The 21332-nt window shown below is 42.3% G+C and overlaps 1 protein-coding gene across 1 annotated transcript; it reads left to right on the top strand.

The window, feature by feature from the left end:
• The first annotated feature begins 11769 nt into the window (after positions 1-11769).
• Positions 11770-16806, top strand: LOC134405675 (olfactory receptor 10A4-like). Its single transcript, XM_063136919.1, has 3 exons — positions 11770-12615; positions 15713-15757; positions 16777-16806. Exons 1-3 carry the CDS (start codon positions 11770-11772, stop codon positions 16804-16806), a joined length of 921 nt encoding a protein of 306 aa, XP_062992989.1.
• Positions 16807-21332: the final 4526 nt, after the last annotated feature.

Raw genomic sequence — 21332 nt, 5'->3', positions numbered from 1 at the left:
GACCTACCTGCTATCCCACAACAGAGGAGGGAAGATCTCGTGTTGTGTTTAATGTGAGATCCCTCCTCTGTTTACATGCGACACGCGACGACCTCAGAAGGAGAGGCGTCGCACCCGCCATTTTTTTCCTTAAAGGACCAGCAGCGCACAAACACTCATGCACAAAAGGTAAGTCGTTTTTAAATTTAAATTACTTCCCCTGCTCCCCCCACCCTACCCCCGATGGGCACAGCACTCCTGAGTAGTACTGCGCCCCGTGCAGGGCTCACGGCTCCATGCGAGGAATCGTGCAGTGCCAGGTCAATTTGCGGCAACTGGCCACACGTTCCGCGGTCTCGAGCTCAGCCCGGGACCGCAGAAAAACTGGGGCCAAAGGGGAGGGCTATATCCTGGGATCAGGGAGGGATCATCCCTCCCTGATCCCAGGATCCCCTGTGCATCGTGTGGACACACCGGGTCGATCCCGGGGTTCATCCTGGGATAAAGCTCTGTCTAGCTATGGCCTCTCTCTCTCTCTGGCCAGATCTACACCAAGCAGAATATGACACTTCGCAAATGGTTTGAAAAATGTATATGGAGTGTGTCCTGGGCCCCAACAGTTGTCATTACTGTTATAAACCATTTTAAAGCAATAGTGTAGATGCTGCCTCTCTCTCTTTCTCTCTCTCTCTCTCTCTTTCTCACACACACACATACACACACACTTCATGATTCCATGTTATCTTATGATCTAGGAGTGGTTGTGACAACTACCTGCCAAGGCTGAGCATTCTGGGAGTTCCATTTGTCTCCATCTCCTCTTGATTGATGCCTGGCTCTTGATAAATACATGGCATAGAGAGCATGGGCAACAACATAGACAGCATTGTAGATACCATAGCTCTGGCCAGACATTCCCATTTCAAAGATAAATCCAGGAAGTCTCCCCAACTTCTCCTCCAGGGTGCAGTTTTCCTTCCTTAGGATATAAAGTTTATATTGTGGGAGTGAACACCGAAATGCAGTGAACCAAAAATAGTGAATGAAATAAATGTTTGACTGATGTGGATTTATGCTCTCGAGAAAGTCCTGAAATCCAGGCACCACATTTGTATGGAGATTGAATGACAAGCTGCCATTGAAGGTTTTTGCGGTGAATTTGTTTTCACCTATTACAGCAGTGTAATCCCATTCAGTAGTAGTGATCCACACCCTTTGCATGGGCTTCTTTAAAAAAAATTCATTTGAGTACAAAATCATTTGTAAACCGTCCAGAGATTGGCGGTCTCCATGGACAAGTGTCACGTTGATTTCATTCAATGAGAGAGTCAAATGAATTCGTAACAGTTTTTTTCGAAGTATTTTTATTGGTAAAAGGGCTGACACTATTGGTATCATCTGTGTCCAAGCAATGCAGACATCATTCCGCAAGAGCCTTGGACTCAAGGTTCGAAGGAAGGTTTCTCCACTTTCATCATCGGAAACCATTACACCAATCCAGTTCCATCCAAAATGCTTGAGGAGCTGAACAATCCCAACATACTGAGGATCTTCATTCGGGACCATCCGATAGAAAGAAGGGAATGGAGTTTTGTCCCTTAACACTGGATCAAAAGAGCCATAGCTGAGCTAACAGGAAATATATGATTTTTCTTTAAAATCTGAGAAAAACTGGCTTTCTCAAGGTTTACATTTCTCATATGCACCATTCACAGCTTTGATTCGTCAACTGCCATCCTATCCCAACTTACATGAGAGTAAGCTTACTTATTACTATATAGAAGAACATAAGTGTTGTGCTGGATCAGAACAAGGTCCATTCTGGTCACACAGTGGCCAGACAGCTGCCCACAGGAAACCTGCAAGCAGGACATGAGTACAACAGCATTCTCCAACCCATGTTCCTCAGCAAGTGGCACACCCAGGCATATTGTCTCCAATACTGGAGATAGCATATAGCAATCAAGATTAGTACACATTGAGAGCCTACATATATAGGATAATACTCTAAGAGCTGGGGTTCTTTTTTCCAAGAATCAACATCAATTTTAAACACATACCTGTGGTATCTTGTATATATTAAAGACATTGGTCATCTGGATGGAGTTTGGAGAGGTAAGACCGCCAATAACAGCCATTATTTTATCTTCTCTGACACAGTTGTAATTGAGAGGATTCCCTTGTCTCATAAAGAGAAGATTCAGAGTGTTTTCACAGGCTTCCTTTGAATTAAATGCATTGTCATAAATCACGGGTCCTAGTGTGGTATTGGGTAACAATTCAGCATCCATGGTAATCTCATGAATAGCAAACAGAAAGGCAAGGACATGCTGGTAGTTTTTAAACAGTATGCTGCAATGAGATTGTTACACCATCTTAAATCTTGACATCAGAGATGCAACTGCATTACAACTTGCATTGTGATTTTCCAGTCTAAGTAAGTTGGATGTTGCCAGATATATTATAGAAAAACATTGCTCAACCTAAATATATGACAGTTGTCTCATAAGACAATAGAATCATAGAATCATAGAATAGCAGAGTTGGAAGGGGCCTACAAGGCCATCGAGTCCAACCCCCTGCTCAATGCAGGAATCCACCCTAAAGCATCCCTGACAGATGCTTGTCCAGCTGCCTCTTGAATGCCTCTAGTGTGGGAGAGCCCACAACCTCCCTAGGTAACTGATTCCACCGTCGCACTGCTCTAACAGTCAGGAAGTTTTTCCTGATGTCCAGCCGGAATCTGGCTTCCTTTAACTTGAGCCCGTTATTCCGTGTCCTGCACTCTGGGAGGATCGAGAAGAGATCCTGGCCCTCCTCTGTGTGACAACCTTTTAAGTATTTGAAGAGTGCTATCATGTCTCCCCTCAATCTTCTCTTCTCCAGGCTAAACAAGCCCAATATGAGTAGAAGACTCCATGGCCTCATGTACACCAAGCAGGATATTGCACTATGAAAGCAGCATGAAAGCAGTATATAAAAGGCAGGAGCCACACGACTGCTTTATAGCAGTATTGAAGTGCACTGACAACTGTTGGGGCCCATTCACATATACCATATACCACTTTCATACTGGTATATCCTGCTTGGTGTGGCTCCTGCCTTTTATATACTGCTTTCATAGTGCAATATCCTGCATGGTGTAGATAAGGCCTAAATAGTACAATAAATGTTGTCCTGTGGCTAAAGTGATGGATTTGGATATGGAAAACTCCAACCCAAATCCCTGTTCACCTGTGAAGCGAACTGAAGATGCAATTCTGTTCCCATTGATTTTGGGGTCAACTCTGTTGAACACGGTGGGACATACTTCTAAATAAGTGTGAAGATTGTGCCCTGTACCTATTCTTATGAGCGGTACTATCCCAATAACCCACCTTCTTGGGTTACTGTGAAGATATGGTGTCTTTGCTAGCACAGCAGAACACACACGGAATGAAAGGAAGGAAGGAAGGTCTGCAGGCATAGAATTATTGATGGTGGGTAGATTTCAATGCACCTCTTCCTGCTTCCTCTGTCCCATGGAACAATCCCACCACATCTTCTTTCCATCTTCTAGCCCTATTCAGGAAGTCTATAATGTAGAAACATGAGATGCTGGAACCCTCTATTCCCACCCCCTTGCTTATCATGTTCATAAAAACAATATATCAAATTGGTATAACTATGCTTATCGCAATAAAATCATATTATTAGTAGAAAATATTTTCTAAGAATAATATGATTTTATTGTAATAAGCATAGTTATACCAATTTGATATGTTGTTTTTATCAGTTTCCTTAAACTTAATTTGTTTTCAGGTTTGGTTTTGGTTTAAGACAACACTTTTTCACATTTCGGTTATCATGTTCATAACCCTCAACTCATGGAGGGTGATGGTATGAAAAGAGGGCTTCCTTTATCGATGGAGGCTGTCCATGCAATGGGAAACACTGTGTTCTCAAATGCATGGGTAACCTTCATGGATACAGGAGGCTCTCCTCTTCAGACAGGCACTCTCCACAAATAAGGGTTTTGGAAATGCACAACTTAATTTTAACCATGTTCGGAATGCCTGGATGTTCTATTTTAGAGGTGTACACAATTATGCATGGTGTGGAGAATGTGGGCAGGGAGACATTTTTCTCCCTTTCCCATAATACTAGAACCCATGAAGCTGATTGGGGGGAGGGAGATTCAGGACAGATAAAAGGAAGTACTTACTCACACAGCACATGGTTAAACTATAGAATTCACTACCACAAGATGTGGGGATGGCTACCCATTTGGATGGCTTTAAAAGCGTGTTGGATAAATTCCTGGAGAAAAAGGATATGAATGGCTACTAGCTGAAAATTCTGTTTGTATTTTGTGAAGTGACATGCTCGTGGGTGCTTAGATGGATAGGGATAAAATCAGCTTGGCGTCTTTGTGTTTGTAACAACTTGCACACAGGAAGCTTCCTTACACGAACTCAGAGTATTGGTCCATTGATCTCAATATTGGCCTCATCTACACCAAGCAGGATATTTCACTATGAAAATGGTATATAAGAGGTAGGAGCCACACCAGGCAGGATATAGCAGTATGAAAGTGGTATATGGTACATTTCAATGGGCCCAAACAGTAGTCAGTGCACTTCAGTACCGCTATAAAGCAGTTGTGTGGCTCCTGCCTTTCATAGCAGTTTCATAGCACAATATCCTGCTTGGTGTAGATGAGGCCTAAGTGTAATCAGAGGCATAAAGCCTGTATATTCTAGTTTTTTGGGAACATGCCTCTTGCTTGTGGTTCCCTGGCCAAGAGCTGGGTGAACATAGTGCTGGACTAGATGGACCCTTGGTCTGATTGATCATGGCTATTCTTATGTTCTTACCTTGTGCACATCATATTCTCTCCCATCTCCCTCCCTTCCAATAATCTGTGTCTATCACAACACCTTCCTGCCCATCTCTCCCTCTCCTGCCCCACCATGTCAAATGCACAGTTTGGAGACAGGACATGGTACACACGATGATGACAAGAAATGAAATTTCAGCCCGAGGACCCAATTCCATTTCAGAGAAACTCTTGGGGGCTGCATTGCAGAAGTGGGCAAGGCCAGAGGCAAGGGAGGCATCATCAAAATGCCAAGAAGACAAGCACATTTTAGCTCTTAGTGTCCGTTATTAAGCCTTTGGAGAGACATCTCAACCATTTAGAATTGGGAGAACACTGCACAAGCTCTTGGGAAACACCAAAAGATGAGTGATCTGGCAAAAAGAGGAAAAGGCAGGAGACGGGAGATGTCATCAGGGAAATGACTTACGCAAATTTTAGTGCAGAGGAATATGGGTGTTCCGTAAACTCCGGCACAGTGAAATTGGCAAGTTTAATAGATACAAATTCACCAATGATAATCTCATTGGAAGGAGGATATGAATGAGTCCCAACTGTTGTCGCCCAACTCAAAAGAAGGAGTTCAAACTTTTGCTGGAGGAATAATGAAGCAATAGCAGAAGCAAAGTCAGACAGAACGATGAAAAATCTAGGATCAAACCCCGAGCAGACCCTTTCACGATCACCAGTGCCCACCATCAGGAGTATCAGTTCTGGCAGAAGATGCAGGGAAACGTGGACTGGCAGAGCAGTGCCTGCCTCAGAATAACCTCCCAGGTTGGGATGGACAAGATGTTTGGATGGGAGTCTGTCTAGACTCAGCATAAAATATCATGCTTAAGATGCTGTTTTTGGTTATGTCATTTCACAGGGCCTGTGATCCCCCATGGGGTTGTGGAAAATACCACTCCTGATTACAGTAATTTTAATAATTCCAGGGCAGGTCATCTGTTTTCACAAAGTCCTCAAGTCTCAGAAGGAGCCAAGAAAATGTGTCCCTGAGATCCCACTCTAGGGCATCTGGGAAAATTACAACTTCCTAGGAAACGATGGGGCTAAATCTTCTGGAAGCCCCGAGATGGCTCCTCAGTGGTGCTTCATCAATTATATGATGAAGCAGACAACTTGAAACCATCACAGGGCTTTCCACCGAAAGCTTTTTAAAGTTGGGTCCTTAGCCCAACTTTTCAGGATGGAGCGAAGTGAACATTGCCCTTCTGCCATCTAACCTCACTCTATCCCCGATGCAGAGGGGTGAATGGGTGGGTGACAAGACCTGATTGTTCACCGTCCACCCAGGCAGAGGGCAGGGCTATATGTTTATGATATGGTGAACTCCTAACTCGTTACTGGCAAAGGTGGAAACAGTGTATACAGAATCATTGTTTAATACAATATTTATACGTTTTCTTTTGTTTATAATCTCTCAAGTTCATGACATGTTCTTGTACTTGTTTAATCACTGACAACAAAGGTCCGCATAGTTAAAGCAATGGTATTCCCCGTAGTAACCTATGGCTGCGAGAGCTGGACCATAAGGAAAGCTGAGCGAAGGAAGAGAGATGCTTTTGAACTGTGGTGTTGGAGGAAAATTCTGAGAGTGCCGTGGACTGCAAGAAGGTCAGACCAGTCCATACTCCAGAAAATAAAGCCAGACTGCTCACTTGAGGGAATGGTATTAAAGGCAAGACTGAAGTACTTTGGCCACATAATGAGAAGACGGGATACCCTGGAGAAGATGCTGATGCTAGGGAAAGTGGAAGGCAAAAGGAAGAGGGGCCGTCCAAGGGCAAGATGGATGGATGATATTCTGAAGGTGACAGACTTGACCTTGGGGGAGCTAGGGGTGACAATGGCAGACAGAAAGCTCTGGCGTGGGCTGGCCCATGAAGTCACGAAGAGTCGGAAGCGACTGAACGAATAAACAACAACAAATTCTCTAAACTTTAGTCCTTAGCTAGACCTAAGGTTTATCCCGGGATCGTCCTGGGGTCATCCCCATTCATGTAAATGACACACAGGATATCCTGGGAGCAGGCAGGGATGACCCCGGGACGATCCCGGGATAAACCTTAGGTCTAGCTAAGGCCTTATTCATGCATGTATATTATGGTTGTCAATTATGTGGTGATGTACACTTCTGTGGCTTAGAGATTGGAGGTTATGCTCCCACAGCTGTGAGATATTTGTATCTAAGCACATATGTCATTCGTGCATATTGTTCATTAAATGTTTGTTAAGTGTTTGCCAAATGTTTATTAAATGTTTATTAAATGTTTATTATATGATTGTTAACTTTTCTAGTTTAGATAAATTATATTGAGGCTTTTGGAATTTATGCAACACACTGGGCTTCCTAATCATACTGCACCTAACTTTAACAGCACCAGGATTAGCTGCCACCACCCTGAAGCAGCAAAGTTGCAGGAATATAGTTAGTTCTCCTGCTGAAATTCCCTTTTCTATTCAGCTGTTAAAGGTACAGGAGCCCTGTCCTCCTTTCCATATGGTCGCCTTACCATATGAAGATACACATTTTGGTCTATACAAGTGTAGAGATTTGCCAAAATCAGAGTCTATTTTTTTTTTCTTAAATTAGCTCTAGAGAAATATAGTCACAGCCTGGGGCCTTGCCTGGTTTTAGTTGATTTACCAAGTCAGTAACGGTAACCTCAGAGGTTGAAACAGGCATGAGGGAGGGGCAATCAGGTAGTGATCTAGTAGCATATTGCAGATGAAGAGTAGGTATCTCCTCAGCTGCATACAGGGCATGAAAATAAGCTTCCCAGGCCTTAACAGGAATATGACAGGCCTGGAGCCAAGCAAAATTGCTGTTAAGTGCCAAAAGGAGGCCGAATCCTTGGACCGAACTGCTTGGATAAACTGATCCCATGCTGCTGTTCGTATACTCTTCTTTTTTTGCCTTAAATAAAGTTTTATATTGCTTTCTTAAGAAGGACTAGATCATCCAGAGGCACTGCTGAAAGGTTTTTCTAATAGGTCCTAAATTTAGCAGTGAAGGCATTTTTGCCATGATGCATTCACGGTCAAATCAGCCCTCAGATCTAAACTGATTGATCCAAGACCAGTAGGTTGTAATAGTCTAGAATGCCATGGATCTGACCCACTGTAAGAATGAAGGAGCGAATTGACTGAAAGTGGTCTGCATTCAACAACACCGTGAGGGATCCTTCGTTTCCACTAAGCGACCATCCTTTCTAAATATAGTTTTATGTTATTCATTAATAATGCTGTTTCCCTACATGGCAACTGACCATTTTCCCTCTTGGCAACATTGATTTTCTTTTTTAACTACCTCCCCGTGGAATTTCCTCCTGGGAACAAAGTCATACAGAGCATACAGTGGATTCCCAGAAGGACCCATCAGATTTACAAGCAAGTTCTTTACAACACTTCATCTAATTTCTCCAGAGGTTAATCAAAGCTTTCTGTTCTCTTCACTAGGACAGTACTCAATTGATCACTTTGGAGGACCTCATCACTCAGAATTCAGTTTAGATCAATGGTCCTTAGGAAACAAGGAGTTCTAAAGGCAATCAACCTCAGAGGACTCCTACTTCATTAACTCTAGGTAGTATACTCCCACCAACACCAACACCTCCGTGCAACTAATTGTAGATGCTTCATTTTAAAATGACTCTTCTCTTTGAAATGATTAGTTATTGAAGCAGAATTCAACTTTAAGTAACAGTTATATCATAAGCCAGCTGTTGGTATGAATCGCCTGCATGTTCCATAGCCCATGGGCTATGTGAACCATCTGGGAAGGATTACTGATTGACTCTGATGTCACAGTGAGCCGGCTAGGGCAGGGGTGTCATGGCCTTTCTGGCTGCCACTGGCTGAGCTGCCCTGATGTCACAGAAGGATGCGGCAACCTTGCACAAGGCAGTTGAGTGCTAATGGTGGTGAGGCTGTAATAATACTAAAATAAGAATAATGAAGTCAATGAACAACTTTTGTTAAATAATACAATATGTGTGTTCCTACAAAACAATCTTTCCCATTCTAGTGTTCTCCAGATGTTTTGGCATAGAGCTCCCAGAATTCCTGACCACGGGCCATGCAGATTGGGTCTGATGGGAGTTAAAGTCCAAAATATCTGGATAGGGCTGTCAGAGGAATTTTGTTGGGGGGATGGAGGTCAATGAGCTTTCAGCGGCTCAGACCCTGAGACTCCATTATGTCTTCCACCTGCTTACCCAACTCAGTACATAACAAGTTAGATCAGCTGATGGAATTCCCATAGTGTGTGTGTGTGTGTGTAAAGTCTGCACGAATTTTGACAGTAAATTGCATACAATTGCACAAATTACAGCAAAGATTTGTGCAAATTGTGCAAATTGATGCATTTTTACAGCCAAAATTCACAGAAATCACAAAGATTTGCACAATTTCCAGCTATCAAATGTTGTGGGCAAGTGACAATACTGAGAAAACAGTGGAGAAAATGAGACCAGCCAAAATTTGAATAGAATGTTTCTAGCTCAGGAGAGGGGAAACATTTTAAACTGGAACTCTGTAAATAGATTTCACACAATTTGTTTTCGCTCAGGGCAGTGTCTTCCCCAGACATTTGTTTACCAAACCCCATTACAATTAATAATGGCTCTGTCATGTGGCTTTTGTAAGGGGAAAGAAACCATCCAATCTCTTAAGAATTTCTTATCCCTTAGACCTAAAGTGGTTTTTAACATGCCTTTTTTTATCCATCCTGATTAGTATAATGTAGGCAGCCAAGAAGGCAGATCAGGACGTTTTCAGAAGTTGGAATAAATGAAGTGGCATCTGCAGCAGAAGTATCTCCTTTGCTTGAACAGTCTAATGAACATTACAGAATTGTCAGTTTTTATTCAGTAGACATTTGGCATATTTCAGAAAATTATCAGAAAAGTAAGTTCTATATAACATAGTTTACATAAGGCTGTAGCTGGTTGGTTGGTTTCCTCCTTTAATAAAAGGGCAGATTGTTTTTCAGTGATTCTGACATAGATAATTGGGGAGGGGGTTGGCTCTTGTTTATGTTGTATAGGGCTTCTACATGTTTTAATTGTTTGGAGGGAAATCGTTGCAGGTGATGCCTGAAATGTCTACACATTCACAGAGGCTCACATTGGGCCAGTTCATGCAATGCACCCTAATCATTGTGAGTTATCTAATGCACAATGAGCCATGGAGCATGCCATCTGTGTGTGGCCACCGTTGTTAATATGCAGCCCTCAACTGGAGGTTGTAGCATATTGTCCAAACCCAGGCACCAGGGGTTATTCAAGGGTTAAACAATCCTTGCATAACCCTTCCACTAACAAAGTGGAATAAACTCAGTGTCTGAGTTTGGACAACATGCCACAACCCATCTGTGGTTGTAAATTCATAATGACAAACACAAGTACCAATGCAAACATGGGTCCTGGATGTGTTGGGTGAATGGAAAAGAATATTCTTCCAAAGAGGACAATGGCCTGATCATTGATGAGAAACTATGGAAACTCATTGCCAACTAGGCTGTTGTAGTCTAAACTCACCTTGGAATAGACTTTGAGATTCAACTAACCACAGGGGAATTGGTTCAAAGAGAGTTGTTCATTTGAAAGGGAGAGAAATAAAAGTGTGTTGGAACAAGCAATGCTGCTATAGTTTGGGTTCCTTCTTATTATTAACAGAATTCCTGGAACAACCTATAAAAACTATAAATGGCTGACAAAAGCAAAGTGAGCATGTACCCAGATCACAAGACTAAGGGTGGGAGACAATTTTGTTTGCTTTGAATTTTAATGACCTGTTCAGACAACATGCTAAGCCACTTTAGTTAAGCATTTTGGCTAAACATTATGGCTTAGTATGTCATGTGAACCATGACTTAGCATGTTGTGTGAACCATTCCTAACCATGGTGGCTACACAAGGATGGTTGAAACTTTCTCACTAACTATTTGCTGCAAAAGAGTTAGTGGCCTAACCATGGCTTAACGTGTTGTCTGAACAGGCCCAATATGAATTTACCTAATACACACTTTTTCAGCTAGTACATGAACCAGAGTGCAATTATCCTTCCATTTTGGACTTATCTAAAAACAAGCATGCAAAAATGTGTGCATTAGGGAACATTTTATACCCAAATGTGTACACTAGGGAAAATAGAGTACAAAATACATGTATTAGGACAAACTGTTTGCAAAAAAAAAAAAGTTATACGAGGTGGAAATGAGTACAAAATCCTTCCAAAAAATTTGTGCCTACAAAATTGCATTCAGATATTCATAGCTTTAAAAAAAAAAAAAAGTAAAACGATGCAGAAACAGGATGGAAAATGAAGTTGTGCATGAAAAAAATTGGAATATTATAGAAACAGATGGATTAATCCATCCCAACTCAGAACAAGCCACATTTAAATCAGGTGAGAAATTTTAATAAATGAGCCCAGACAATTGATCCCAGGTTGCCTGCATGATTCAGCAACCTGTTTAGTCATACAGAGCTGCAATCTCCATAGCGATTTCAAAGGAGTGAGACACCCTGAACTCAGAAAGATTTATTTCAGAGCAGACATGATAGGATTGGAATGTAAATCTTCAGATCTAAAAAAAAACAGCCTAAAACATAAATTAATAATAAGTAATCCAATTATTTCAATTGGATTTTGGTGACAACTCTGTTGATCACAGTGGGACATACTTCTGAAAAAGTGCATATTCTTATGTATGATGTTATCCCAATAACCCACCTTAATGGGTTATTGTGGAGATATGATGCCCCTTCTAGGACATTTGAATTATGTTGAATTGGCTGTAACTTCCTTTGTTTGAAGCTCCTGCTATGACTCCAGGAACCCATCCAGATGATACAGTGAAACAAGGCAACCAGTCCTGCTTGACTGGTATCACACTTTTAGGCTTCTCGGATTTCCAGAATATGCAGGCCCTTCTGTTTTGGCTGGTCCTAACATTCTACTTGGTGGCCTTGGCTGGCAACAGCATGATATTGATCCTAACCATTACCGATTTGACCCTTCACACACCAATGTACTTCTTCCTCCAGAACTTGTCCTTCTTGGAAATTGGCTACACGTCATCTGTCATCCCTAAGATGCTAGAGCATTTACTGTCAGAGAATCTCACCATGTCCTTTGTGGGCTGCGGCATTCAGATGTATTTCTTCATTGTCTGTGGCATCACAGAGTGTTGCCTTCTCTGTGTCATGGCGTACGATCGCTACATCGCCATATGTAAACCCCTGCGATATTCATGCATCATGAGCCCCGCAGAATGCATCCAGTTGGCTGCCATCTCATGGACCATTGGTATTTTGGTGGCTTTGGGGCAGTCTGTTTCAATATTTACTCTTCCTTTCTGCGGGCCTGGTAGAATCAGCCATTTCTTCTGCGACGTTTTACCAGTTTTGAGACTGGCCACTACAGACACCTTCAAGAATGAAGTGGCAGTTGCCACAGTAACCGTAGTTTTTGTCCTGGTGCCTTTTTTTCTCATCCTCCTGTCCTATGTCCTCATCATCTCCACCATCCTAAGGATGCCTGTGGCCAAGAACAGGCACAAAGCATTCTCCACCTGTTCCTCACATCTCATTGTTGTCTCACTGTTCTATGGAACCATCACTTTCATCTACATTAGACCTAAATCAACCTATTCCCTTGATAGTGACAGGATCCTTTCCCTCCTATACACAGTAGTGACACCAACATTTAACCCAATCATTTACAGTCTGAGGAATAAAGAAATAAGAACTGCTTTCAAGAAATCAGTTGGAAGGATACATTTTTTTCTTAGATAACAGTCTAGCTATATCAAACTAGCTTCATCCCTTTATTATAATACAGAATGATCCAGATTCACATGCTGTGCAGATACAGGCAAGTTTGAGCATTACTGATGTTTATAGGACAAAGTGCAGCTTGGAAGGTAGCAGTGGAAGAGGAGGCGTAACCAGACTATGGAGCCACCAAGAGCAGGGACTTTTTAGGCAGAAGAAACAGGGGAAGGAAGCATCACTTCCAAACCAAAAGAAAGAGCTAATTATTATTTTACTTAAATCATTTATCCTCTCTTTCCTGATAAAAGAGATCAAAGCAGCATGCATTAAAAACAGTAAAACAACGGACCAAGCAATACAAAGCCACAAAACTCACACCAGCCAACATACCATGACTTTAAAAAGAAGTCTTAGCTGACCTCCTAAACTCAAGCATTAAAGGTGCCATACAGATCTTCTTGGTGTGGGGTGGAGGTAGGGTTTCCGGAGGCAGCGGGACATGGTAGGAAGGGCTCTCACACCTATTGTCACCATATGAATACCTGGACAGACAAGTGGAAGAACGTAGGTGTCATACTTGACCTTGACATATCTCAGGATGGCTCATTGGATGAAGTGCCTGACATGGCAGAGCATATAAACCCTGGGGGATTCCTGACTCTAGCAAGACCCCTGGCATCTCTGGCATCAGTGGAGAAGAATGAGTGGCTACAAAGTTAAGGAAATAATGAAACAACAAACTTATAACAAAAACAATCTTTTATATATATAAAAAAGAATAAAATGTGGAACACTTTTTTAGAGGCATACACACAAAGATAATAAGCATACAGACAACAGTAATACAATAATAAAGCTGCTCCATAATGTCTGTGAGTGAAGACCAAATGCGTTTCGACTTGCTATCTTCTTCAGTGGCCTGATAGCTAAAATAAAAAAAGATAATATACACAAAGCAATAATAATAATAATGAGTGTTTCGGAGGTAACGATGGGATTGATAATTTTAGCAGTTTTGAAAGTACATACAGTCAAGGGGACATACCATAGCTCATTAAAAATTTAAGTTCAGGTACGTTTTTTTGGGGAAAGAAAATATACACAGGCTGATTCAGTTGATCGCAAATTCAGGAAATATATAAAGTTGTCACTCCCTATAGCGTGGTGAGTGGTGCCTTCTGGAATGAGATAAAGTTGTAGCTAATACATTTTTCTTAAAAAAACCCAAAAAGGCCCAGAAGGCGTCTCATTGTCACAAACAAGATCCTAGCATTCCTTCCTACTTTTTAAGGGGCTGTTTTATGACCAATTATTATTATTATTATTATTATTATTATTATTATTATTATTATTATTATGATTTTATATAGCACCATCAATGTACATGGTGCTGTACAGAGTAAAACAGTAAATAGCAAGACCCTGCCGCATAGGCTTACATTCTAATAAAATCATAATAAAACAATAAGGAGGGCAAGGGAATGCAAACAGGCACAGGGTAGGGTAAACAGGCACTGGGTAGGGTAAAACTAACAGTATAAAGTCAGAACAAAATCAAGTTTTAAAAGCTTTAGGAAAAAGAAAAGGTTTTAGCTGAGCTTTAAAAGCTGTGGTTGAACTTGTAGTTCTCAAATGTTCTGGAAGAGCGTTCCAGGCATAAGGGGCAGCAGAAGAAAATGGACGAAGCCGAGCAAGGGAAGGAGAGACCCGTGGGCAGGCGAGAAACATGGCATCAGAGGACGTGTTAGTTTTAGTGATTGCAATAAAGTTGCTTTGGTCTCTAAATGTGTGTCTGTGGTTTATTCCCGTGAACATCTGGCTTGTCCCAGTTGTGGGCAGGGCAGGGAGGTGGGTAACTGGGGAGTTCAGAACGTTTGGTCCAGGAGCCTACCTTGCAGGTTTGTCAGGTGAATCCTGACTTCCATGTAAATCAGGAGATCAGGTGAATCCTGACTTCCTAATACACCAATGCTGCTGCTGTGTTTCTGAGCTGCTCTGTTTATCCAGTTATTCTGACAATGTCGGCCAATAAGGTGCATAATCCAGAGCAGCCTTCACCAACATAGCACCCTCCAGATATGCTGGACTACAACTCCCAGAATCCCGCAGCCAGATATGGCTGGGGAATTATTGGAGCTTTCTTTGAGTATAAAAGCATTGGACATTTATCCTGAGTTGTAAAATCAAGTTCCATTCCATGACTGTAGGTGAAATTGCCATGGTTGCTTACATTGCTTTGTCCACACATGAACTTATTCTAAGGAAAATATAACCAAGACAAAGCCGTTTATTTTGCTTGCAGAAATAAACATTATAAATTAGATCGGTGTCTCCATATCCCATTATGTATAAATCCCATTATAAAGAACATAATCTGAAGATATTTGGGAGTTCTGTTATGCAACATTTTCTAGACTTTTTTTTCTTCAAATGAAATCATTTTCTCATTGGACATCAAATCTTAATATTGCATCCATTTTGTGAATGATTCACGGTGTTTCCAGATAATTAGCTGCTAATGCTACCAACCAAGAGACATTGTGCTGCTTTCCTTCTCTAACATATTTTATTCCCTAAATGATTTTCTGTGATAAAATTAAAAAATAAAATAAAAAAGATGGAAGGAATGGTGAAAAAACACTGGAAGGTTATAAATCATGTCTGGATCCCACCTTAAAATTCTGTGAATGAGGCAGGGTGATTGCAGAATAAAAACCCTTATCTGGAGGAATCCCAGGGCTCATCTACACCAAGCAGGATATTCCACTATAAAAGTGGTATGAAAGCAGTATATCAAAGGCAGGAGCCACACTACTGCTTTACAGTGGTATTAAAGTACACTGACAATTGTTGGGGCCCATTGACACATACCATATGCCACTTTCATACCACTTTCATAGTGTTATATCGTGCTTGGGGCAGATGTGTCATGGGCCCCAACAGTTGTCAGTCCACTTCAGTACCAGTATTAAGCAGTAGTGTAGATCCTGCATTGCACTTCAATACTGCTATAAAGCAGTAGTGTGGCTACTTCTTTTATATACCACTTTCATACCACTTTGATAGTGGAATATCCTGCTGGATGTAGATGAGCCCCCAGATATTTAATTACTCATCCCTGGTCATTGGAAAAGTGAACAGCACACACAACACTTCAATTCCCCTATTGATCTTAATATCCAGATTCACAGGTACATAGACAAACACTTTAACTCATGCTCACTACTGCCAACTTACGGGTATGTACACGTCCTTTAGATTATGTCCACACACCTCCTTCCACTTGTTTTTCTGTAGCAAAATATACCTGTTTTAATCTGACTTTTTTTTAATGGTGTGTGCAGGAAAAGTAGTGCCATAAAATCAGCTTCTGAATGGGCCATGTGGTCTTTGTTTACTTCCTCTTTCCCATCCAGGAAGAATGAGGAAGTGCAGAGAAGCGACGGTAAGGGAACGCGATTTTCCCCTTGTGATGATGCTCTCGGATTTGTCATTAAAAACAAATCCATACAATTTTGAGAAATTGCTTTACAAATAAAACAGAGGATTTAAACAAATTAGATCATGGGGAAATAAAGGAAAGACTAGGGTGACCATATGAAAAGGAGGACAGGGCTCCTGTATCTTTAACAGTTGTATAAAGCAGGGAATTTCAGCAGGTGTCATTTGTATGCATGCCACACCTGGTGAAATTCCCTCTTCATCACAATAGTTAAAGCTGCCAGAGCCCTGCCCTCTTTTGTATCTGGTCAAGAAGACCGGGCTCCTGCAGCTTTAACTGTTGTGATGAAGGGGGAATTTCACCAGGTGCTGCATGCCTACAAATGACACCTGCTGAAATCCCCTTTTCTATGCACCTGTTAAAGATACAGGAGCCTGGTCCTCCTTTTCATATGGTCACCCTAAGCTGGACAAATGGACAACTTTGAAATGATCATGATTTGGAAGAATCAGCCCAATCAAAATGAACACTCCCCCTGAAATAAATGTTATGTTGCAAACAATTTCAAGTTACACTTAAGAAAGCATTTTAAACAAATAGCAACATTATATATCAACTTAGGGAGCAATCATAGGCTCCCATGGAGAGCAGCAGAGAAGGCACTGAAAGTTGCATATTTGCTTTCTGTTCATGGAGGGTCCTCTCTGCAGGCTCAGAAGATCTCCTCTTCACATCTGTGAGAAGCTCTGTCACTATCACTGGCAGTAGAGGATTAAAAAAAAAAGGATGTTTGAGGGGTAGATCAGGGAGGCCTTGAATCAACTGGATCTAAAACCTCTTCATTCCCCCAGCACACCACCAGAAAGGATGAAAAGGCACACCCTAATCATGACAAAGGGACTCATCATTATAAAGATTAAAGATAGGCAGGTCAAATCAAATAATCACCTCCATGATTAATTGGAGAAAGTACATCTAATGTTATTCCAAGATACACATTTCTCTGTCTTCTTCATTATGCAGTTGGTGATGAGAATGATTTGTTAAAACCTTTTGTGGTATTTTTAAATGGTGTGAATTTTGAAACCATTAAACAAGGTCACTTGGGGACCAAACTGACCAGTTATTTATTAATCTAATCCAACATCTGGACCTAACGTGTAACAACAATTATTGTTCTTTGTGGAAACAATTGATGAACAATTGTTACATAAACAACAGGGGGTTGTGCGGGGGCGGGGGGAATGACTTTTGTTATTTCCGGATGATTACATACTTTGAAAACATACTTTGGAAAACTGGATATATACCACTAAGAAACACAGAACTTGGACATACTGTTGCAGACTAGAAAACCACATGGTTCAAAGAGGTTTTGCTTCACAGCAGTATGGTTGAGTCACTTAACCTCTTTTTTTTTTCACATGTAGCAGTTTCTGACTGATTAAATTAAAGAAGCTAAATGTTTCTTCAGTGTTTCTATTGCTAACAAAAAGTGGTCAGTGGATTGCATGCATTTTCAAACTTGAAATGTAGAATTCTGTCCTGAATGTGCACACCCAGTTTCATTGCTGTATTTCAAAGGTTTTAGACTAATAACTGTTAATTAAAAAAAAAAAACCAGAGAAGGTTGAGATGTTGGTTTTGGGTTTTATTGTAGTTTTAAACTCTAGTCAGATCTCCACCGAGTAGGTATAACACTTCAAAAACTCTGTATGGCGTGTGTCCTGGGTCCAAACAGCTGTCACTACTGTTATAAACCATTTTAAAACAGTAGTGTAGATCCTGCCTTTGTTTTTTTAAAAAAATGTGTTGCATATTATGGTTTCAATTATTGCAAACCGCCCAGAGGGTTTCATCTATTGGACGATACAGCCATATAATATTAAATGAAAAAAAATTAAAAACATGTTAAAGTATAGTTCTGTAGGCAAAGAACTTAAGGACTTTCTTCAAGGCATTCTTTACTTCCCTGTTTCTCAGACTGTAGATGAGGGGGTTTAGCAGTGGAGTCAGGACTATGTAGAAGAGAGAGAAAACCTTGTTCACATCTTGCAAAGCCGCTGTTCTTGGTAAGAGATAGACAATCATTATGGTGCCATAGAAAATGGACACCACTGTGAGGTGAGAGGAGCAGGTCAAGAAGGCCTTTTGCCTCCCGACAGTAGATGGGATTCTCAGTATGGCCAATATGATAAAAATATAGGATGCCAGAGTTAAAACAAAGGGTGGCAGAGAGCAGAGGCCTGCCAAAAGGGTCGTTATCTGCTCCATCGTGTGGGTGTCACTGCATGACAACTTCAGCAATGGCCTGTAGTCACAAAAGAAGTGGTCGATTTTATTGGGACCACAGAAGGTCAGTTGCTGCATCAAATAGATTGTTACATTGATCACCAGCAAGCTGCTTATCCAGGACCCAGCTGCCAGCTGCAAGCAAACCTTGCTATCCATAAGAGTGGCATAGAGCAATGGCTTGCATATTGCTACATACCTATCATAAGACATGGCTGCCAGGAGATAACACTCAGCTACAGCCAGGAAACCAAAAAAAGAGTATTGTGCCATACAGCCTGCAACAGAAATGATTGCCCCATGGTGGAAGAGGCCAGCAAGCATCTTGGGTACAATGCTGGAACTGTAGCAGATCTCCAAGCAGGACAAATTCCCCAGGAAGAAGTACATGGGAGTATGAAGGCTATGATCTGACACCAACAGCACAATGATGAGCATGTTCCCAACCATGGTCACAATGTAGATGACTAGGAAGAGCAGAAAGAGGAGAAAATCCAGATCTCCCAGGTCCCCGAATCCCAGCAGGAGGAATTCAGTGACAGCTGTATAGTTTTCCAGGTCTCCATTTGTGAGATGCATGCCAATGGCTTGGACCTACAAAGATCACAGAAATATGTCAATGTGTTGTCTCTCTATCTCAGAATGATTGACTCTGAATGGGGGCTTTGCTAGACCTACCTTGGAATCCGTGCAGGAGGAGGGGTGAGCCCATGCTACAAGTAGTGCGGGCCCTCACCCCTGTCTACACATAAGACGCGACAGGCTGCAGGAAGGACCCATCATGTCTGCCATATTATTATTATTTTAATTTTAAAGGGCCAAGTGCGCAGGAGTACACCAACGATAAAGGTAAGGGTTGTGTTTTTTTAAAGGGTTCCTCACTCCCGCCTGGCTCCAATGTCCCCCCGCTCTGGCTCCGACGTCCCCCCTCTCCCCATGGCTCTGTTTCCCCCATCTCCTCCTGGCTCCATTTCCCCCACCCACCCACGATCTCTGATTCCCCCCCACCTGCGATCTCCGATTCCCCCCCAACTGTGATCTCCGATTCCCCCCATCCCCCCCTTGCTCCGTTTCCCCCCCATCCCTCCTGGCTCCGATTCCCCCCATCTCCCCACCCTGCCCTGATGGCCACATTGCTCCTGCAGAGTACTGTGCACCATCCACCACTTCTCCCAGCTACTCGCGAGTAAATGCGGTAACCTGGAAAAGGAGGGAACTGGTCTACATGCCCGTGGTCTCAGGCTCAGCCCGAGACCTTGGGAAATACTGGGCCACAAGTGGTGCTGGTTACCCTGAGGCCAGGGAGGTTTGACCCCTGCCTGAGCCCAGGATCCCCTGTGCGTCATCTGGATGCACAGGGATGAGCCCGGGCCTCGCACCAGGCTAACCCCTCATCTAGCAAAGGCCTGGGAGTGGATCTCCAAGGTTCCAAGCAGAGGCCATTCCCAGCCCTGAGTGTTGCTAGGTCTGGGCCTATGGGACCCCAGCCATGAATCTACTTCCAAGGGGCCCAGATCTATTCCAGAAAGGCCCACGCATGCATTGCTGCAAGGGGAAGGTTATTTTCTCAGCTTAATTGTTATGCAGGAGGCAATTTTTATGAGGAAGGAAGGGTCAACACTCCTCTTCCCACATGCCACCATGCACCATCACCACCCCAACCCAAATATTTCCCTGCAAGACAATAAAGATGCTTTAAAAACATCTTTTTCCATTGGTTCAGGTGATCTGAGTCAGGATGCAAATGAATTGAAGAATTAATTTTATTTGAGATGGTTTGAAATGGGAAAGTAAGCTGCTGGCTTTGCTTCCTGTGAAACGCTATTGAATGTGGGCCTTCTTCATGCAAAGCATAGATCATACATGGACTTTGCGTGCAAAACCACTACCCCTCCATGGGCACCTTTGATGATTTCAGGTTGGATCCAGAATCTGCCTTCTGCAAGGGGATAGCCTCTTCTTGTGTCAGGTCCCTCTTGCCAGTTTTGGGGGGATCCCTCCATTCAGCAGGGTCTCCAGCCTCACTATGTAGCATTTTAGGGGGGAAGGAGGAGCTCTTCTGGGAATGGGTTGAGAGGAAGTCCAGTTACTCCAACACAGTCTCAACATACATCTGGATCCAACCCTATGAGGCAGCAGGATGCACGAAATCTGTTTCTCCCCCCCCCCCTTACTGTGCAATGGGACTTATTCTTAGGTAATTGCATACCAGACTCAGATGTTGTAACCTTTCATCATATGGGAGTTGATCATCTTAGTTGGCCTTTTCTGCATTTTTTTTCTAATTCTACAATATCCCTTTTTTTAGGTGCAGTGATTAGAACCGTACACATTCCAACAGTTCACTTCCCCTTATAACTACCAGTACAACAAGACATTACGCCAAATACTCAAAGTAAATTCAAATGTACTTGACTGGCACAAAATGCAGAATTTAACTTTATTAATAGGGTGACCACCTGTCAGGATTTGCCCAGATTTTTCCAGGTTATTGTTCTATACTTCGTATTAGGGGAGGATCTTCTGTAATTTCCTATAATGTCTAGGAATGACACACTTTCCTCTTTATTAGATTGTAAGCCTATGCGGCAGGGTCTTGCAATTTACTGTTTTACTCTGTACAGCACCATGTACACTGATGGTGCTATATAAATAAATAATAATAATAATAATAATAAGGCCACAGTTAGTGTGGCAGGGGGTAATGACTTCTGGAAAGTGTGTCATTCCCGCCACACACACACTGCTCCAATCAGGGCCTTAAAGGGGAAAGTGTGTCATTCCCGGACATTATAGAAAAGGTCCCAGTTGGAGCAATGGGGCAGGGGGGAAGGAATGACATGCTTTCCCCTCCTCTGTTCCAATCGGGGCCTTTATGGCCCTGATTGGAGCAGAGGACCGGAAAGTGTGCTTTCCAGGGCCTCCAGAAAGAATGTCATTCCCCCACTACAAGTTAATGTGAGGTGCCATTAGC

This window comes from Elgaria multicarinata, chromosome 11 (assembly GCF_023053635.1).
Source record: "Elgaria multicarinata webbii isolate HBS135686 ecotype San Diego chromosome 11, rElgMul1.1.pri, whole genome shotgun sequence".
NCBI classification, from domain to species: Eukaryota; Metazoa; Chordata; class Lepidosauria; order Squamata; family Anguidae; genus Elgaria; species Elgaria multicarinata.
The sequence above is the reverse complement of the archived record's forward strand: the minus strand, read 5'-3'. Positions and strand labels throughout refer to the sequence as shown.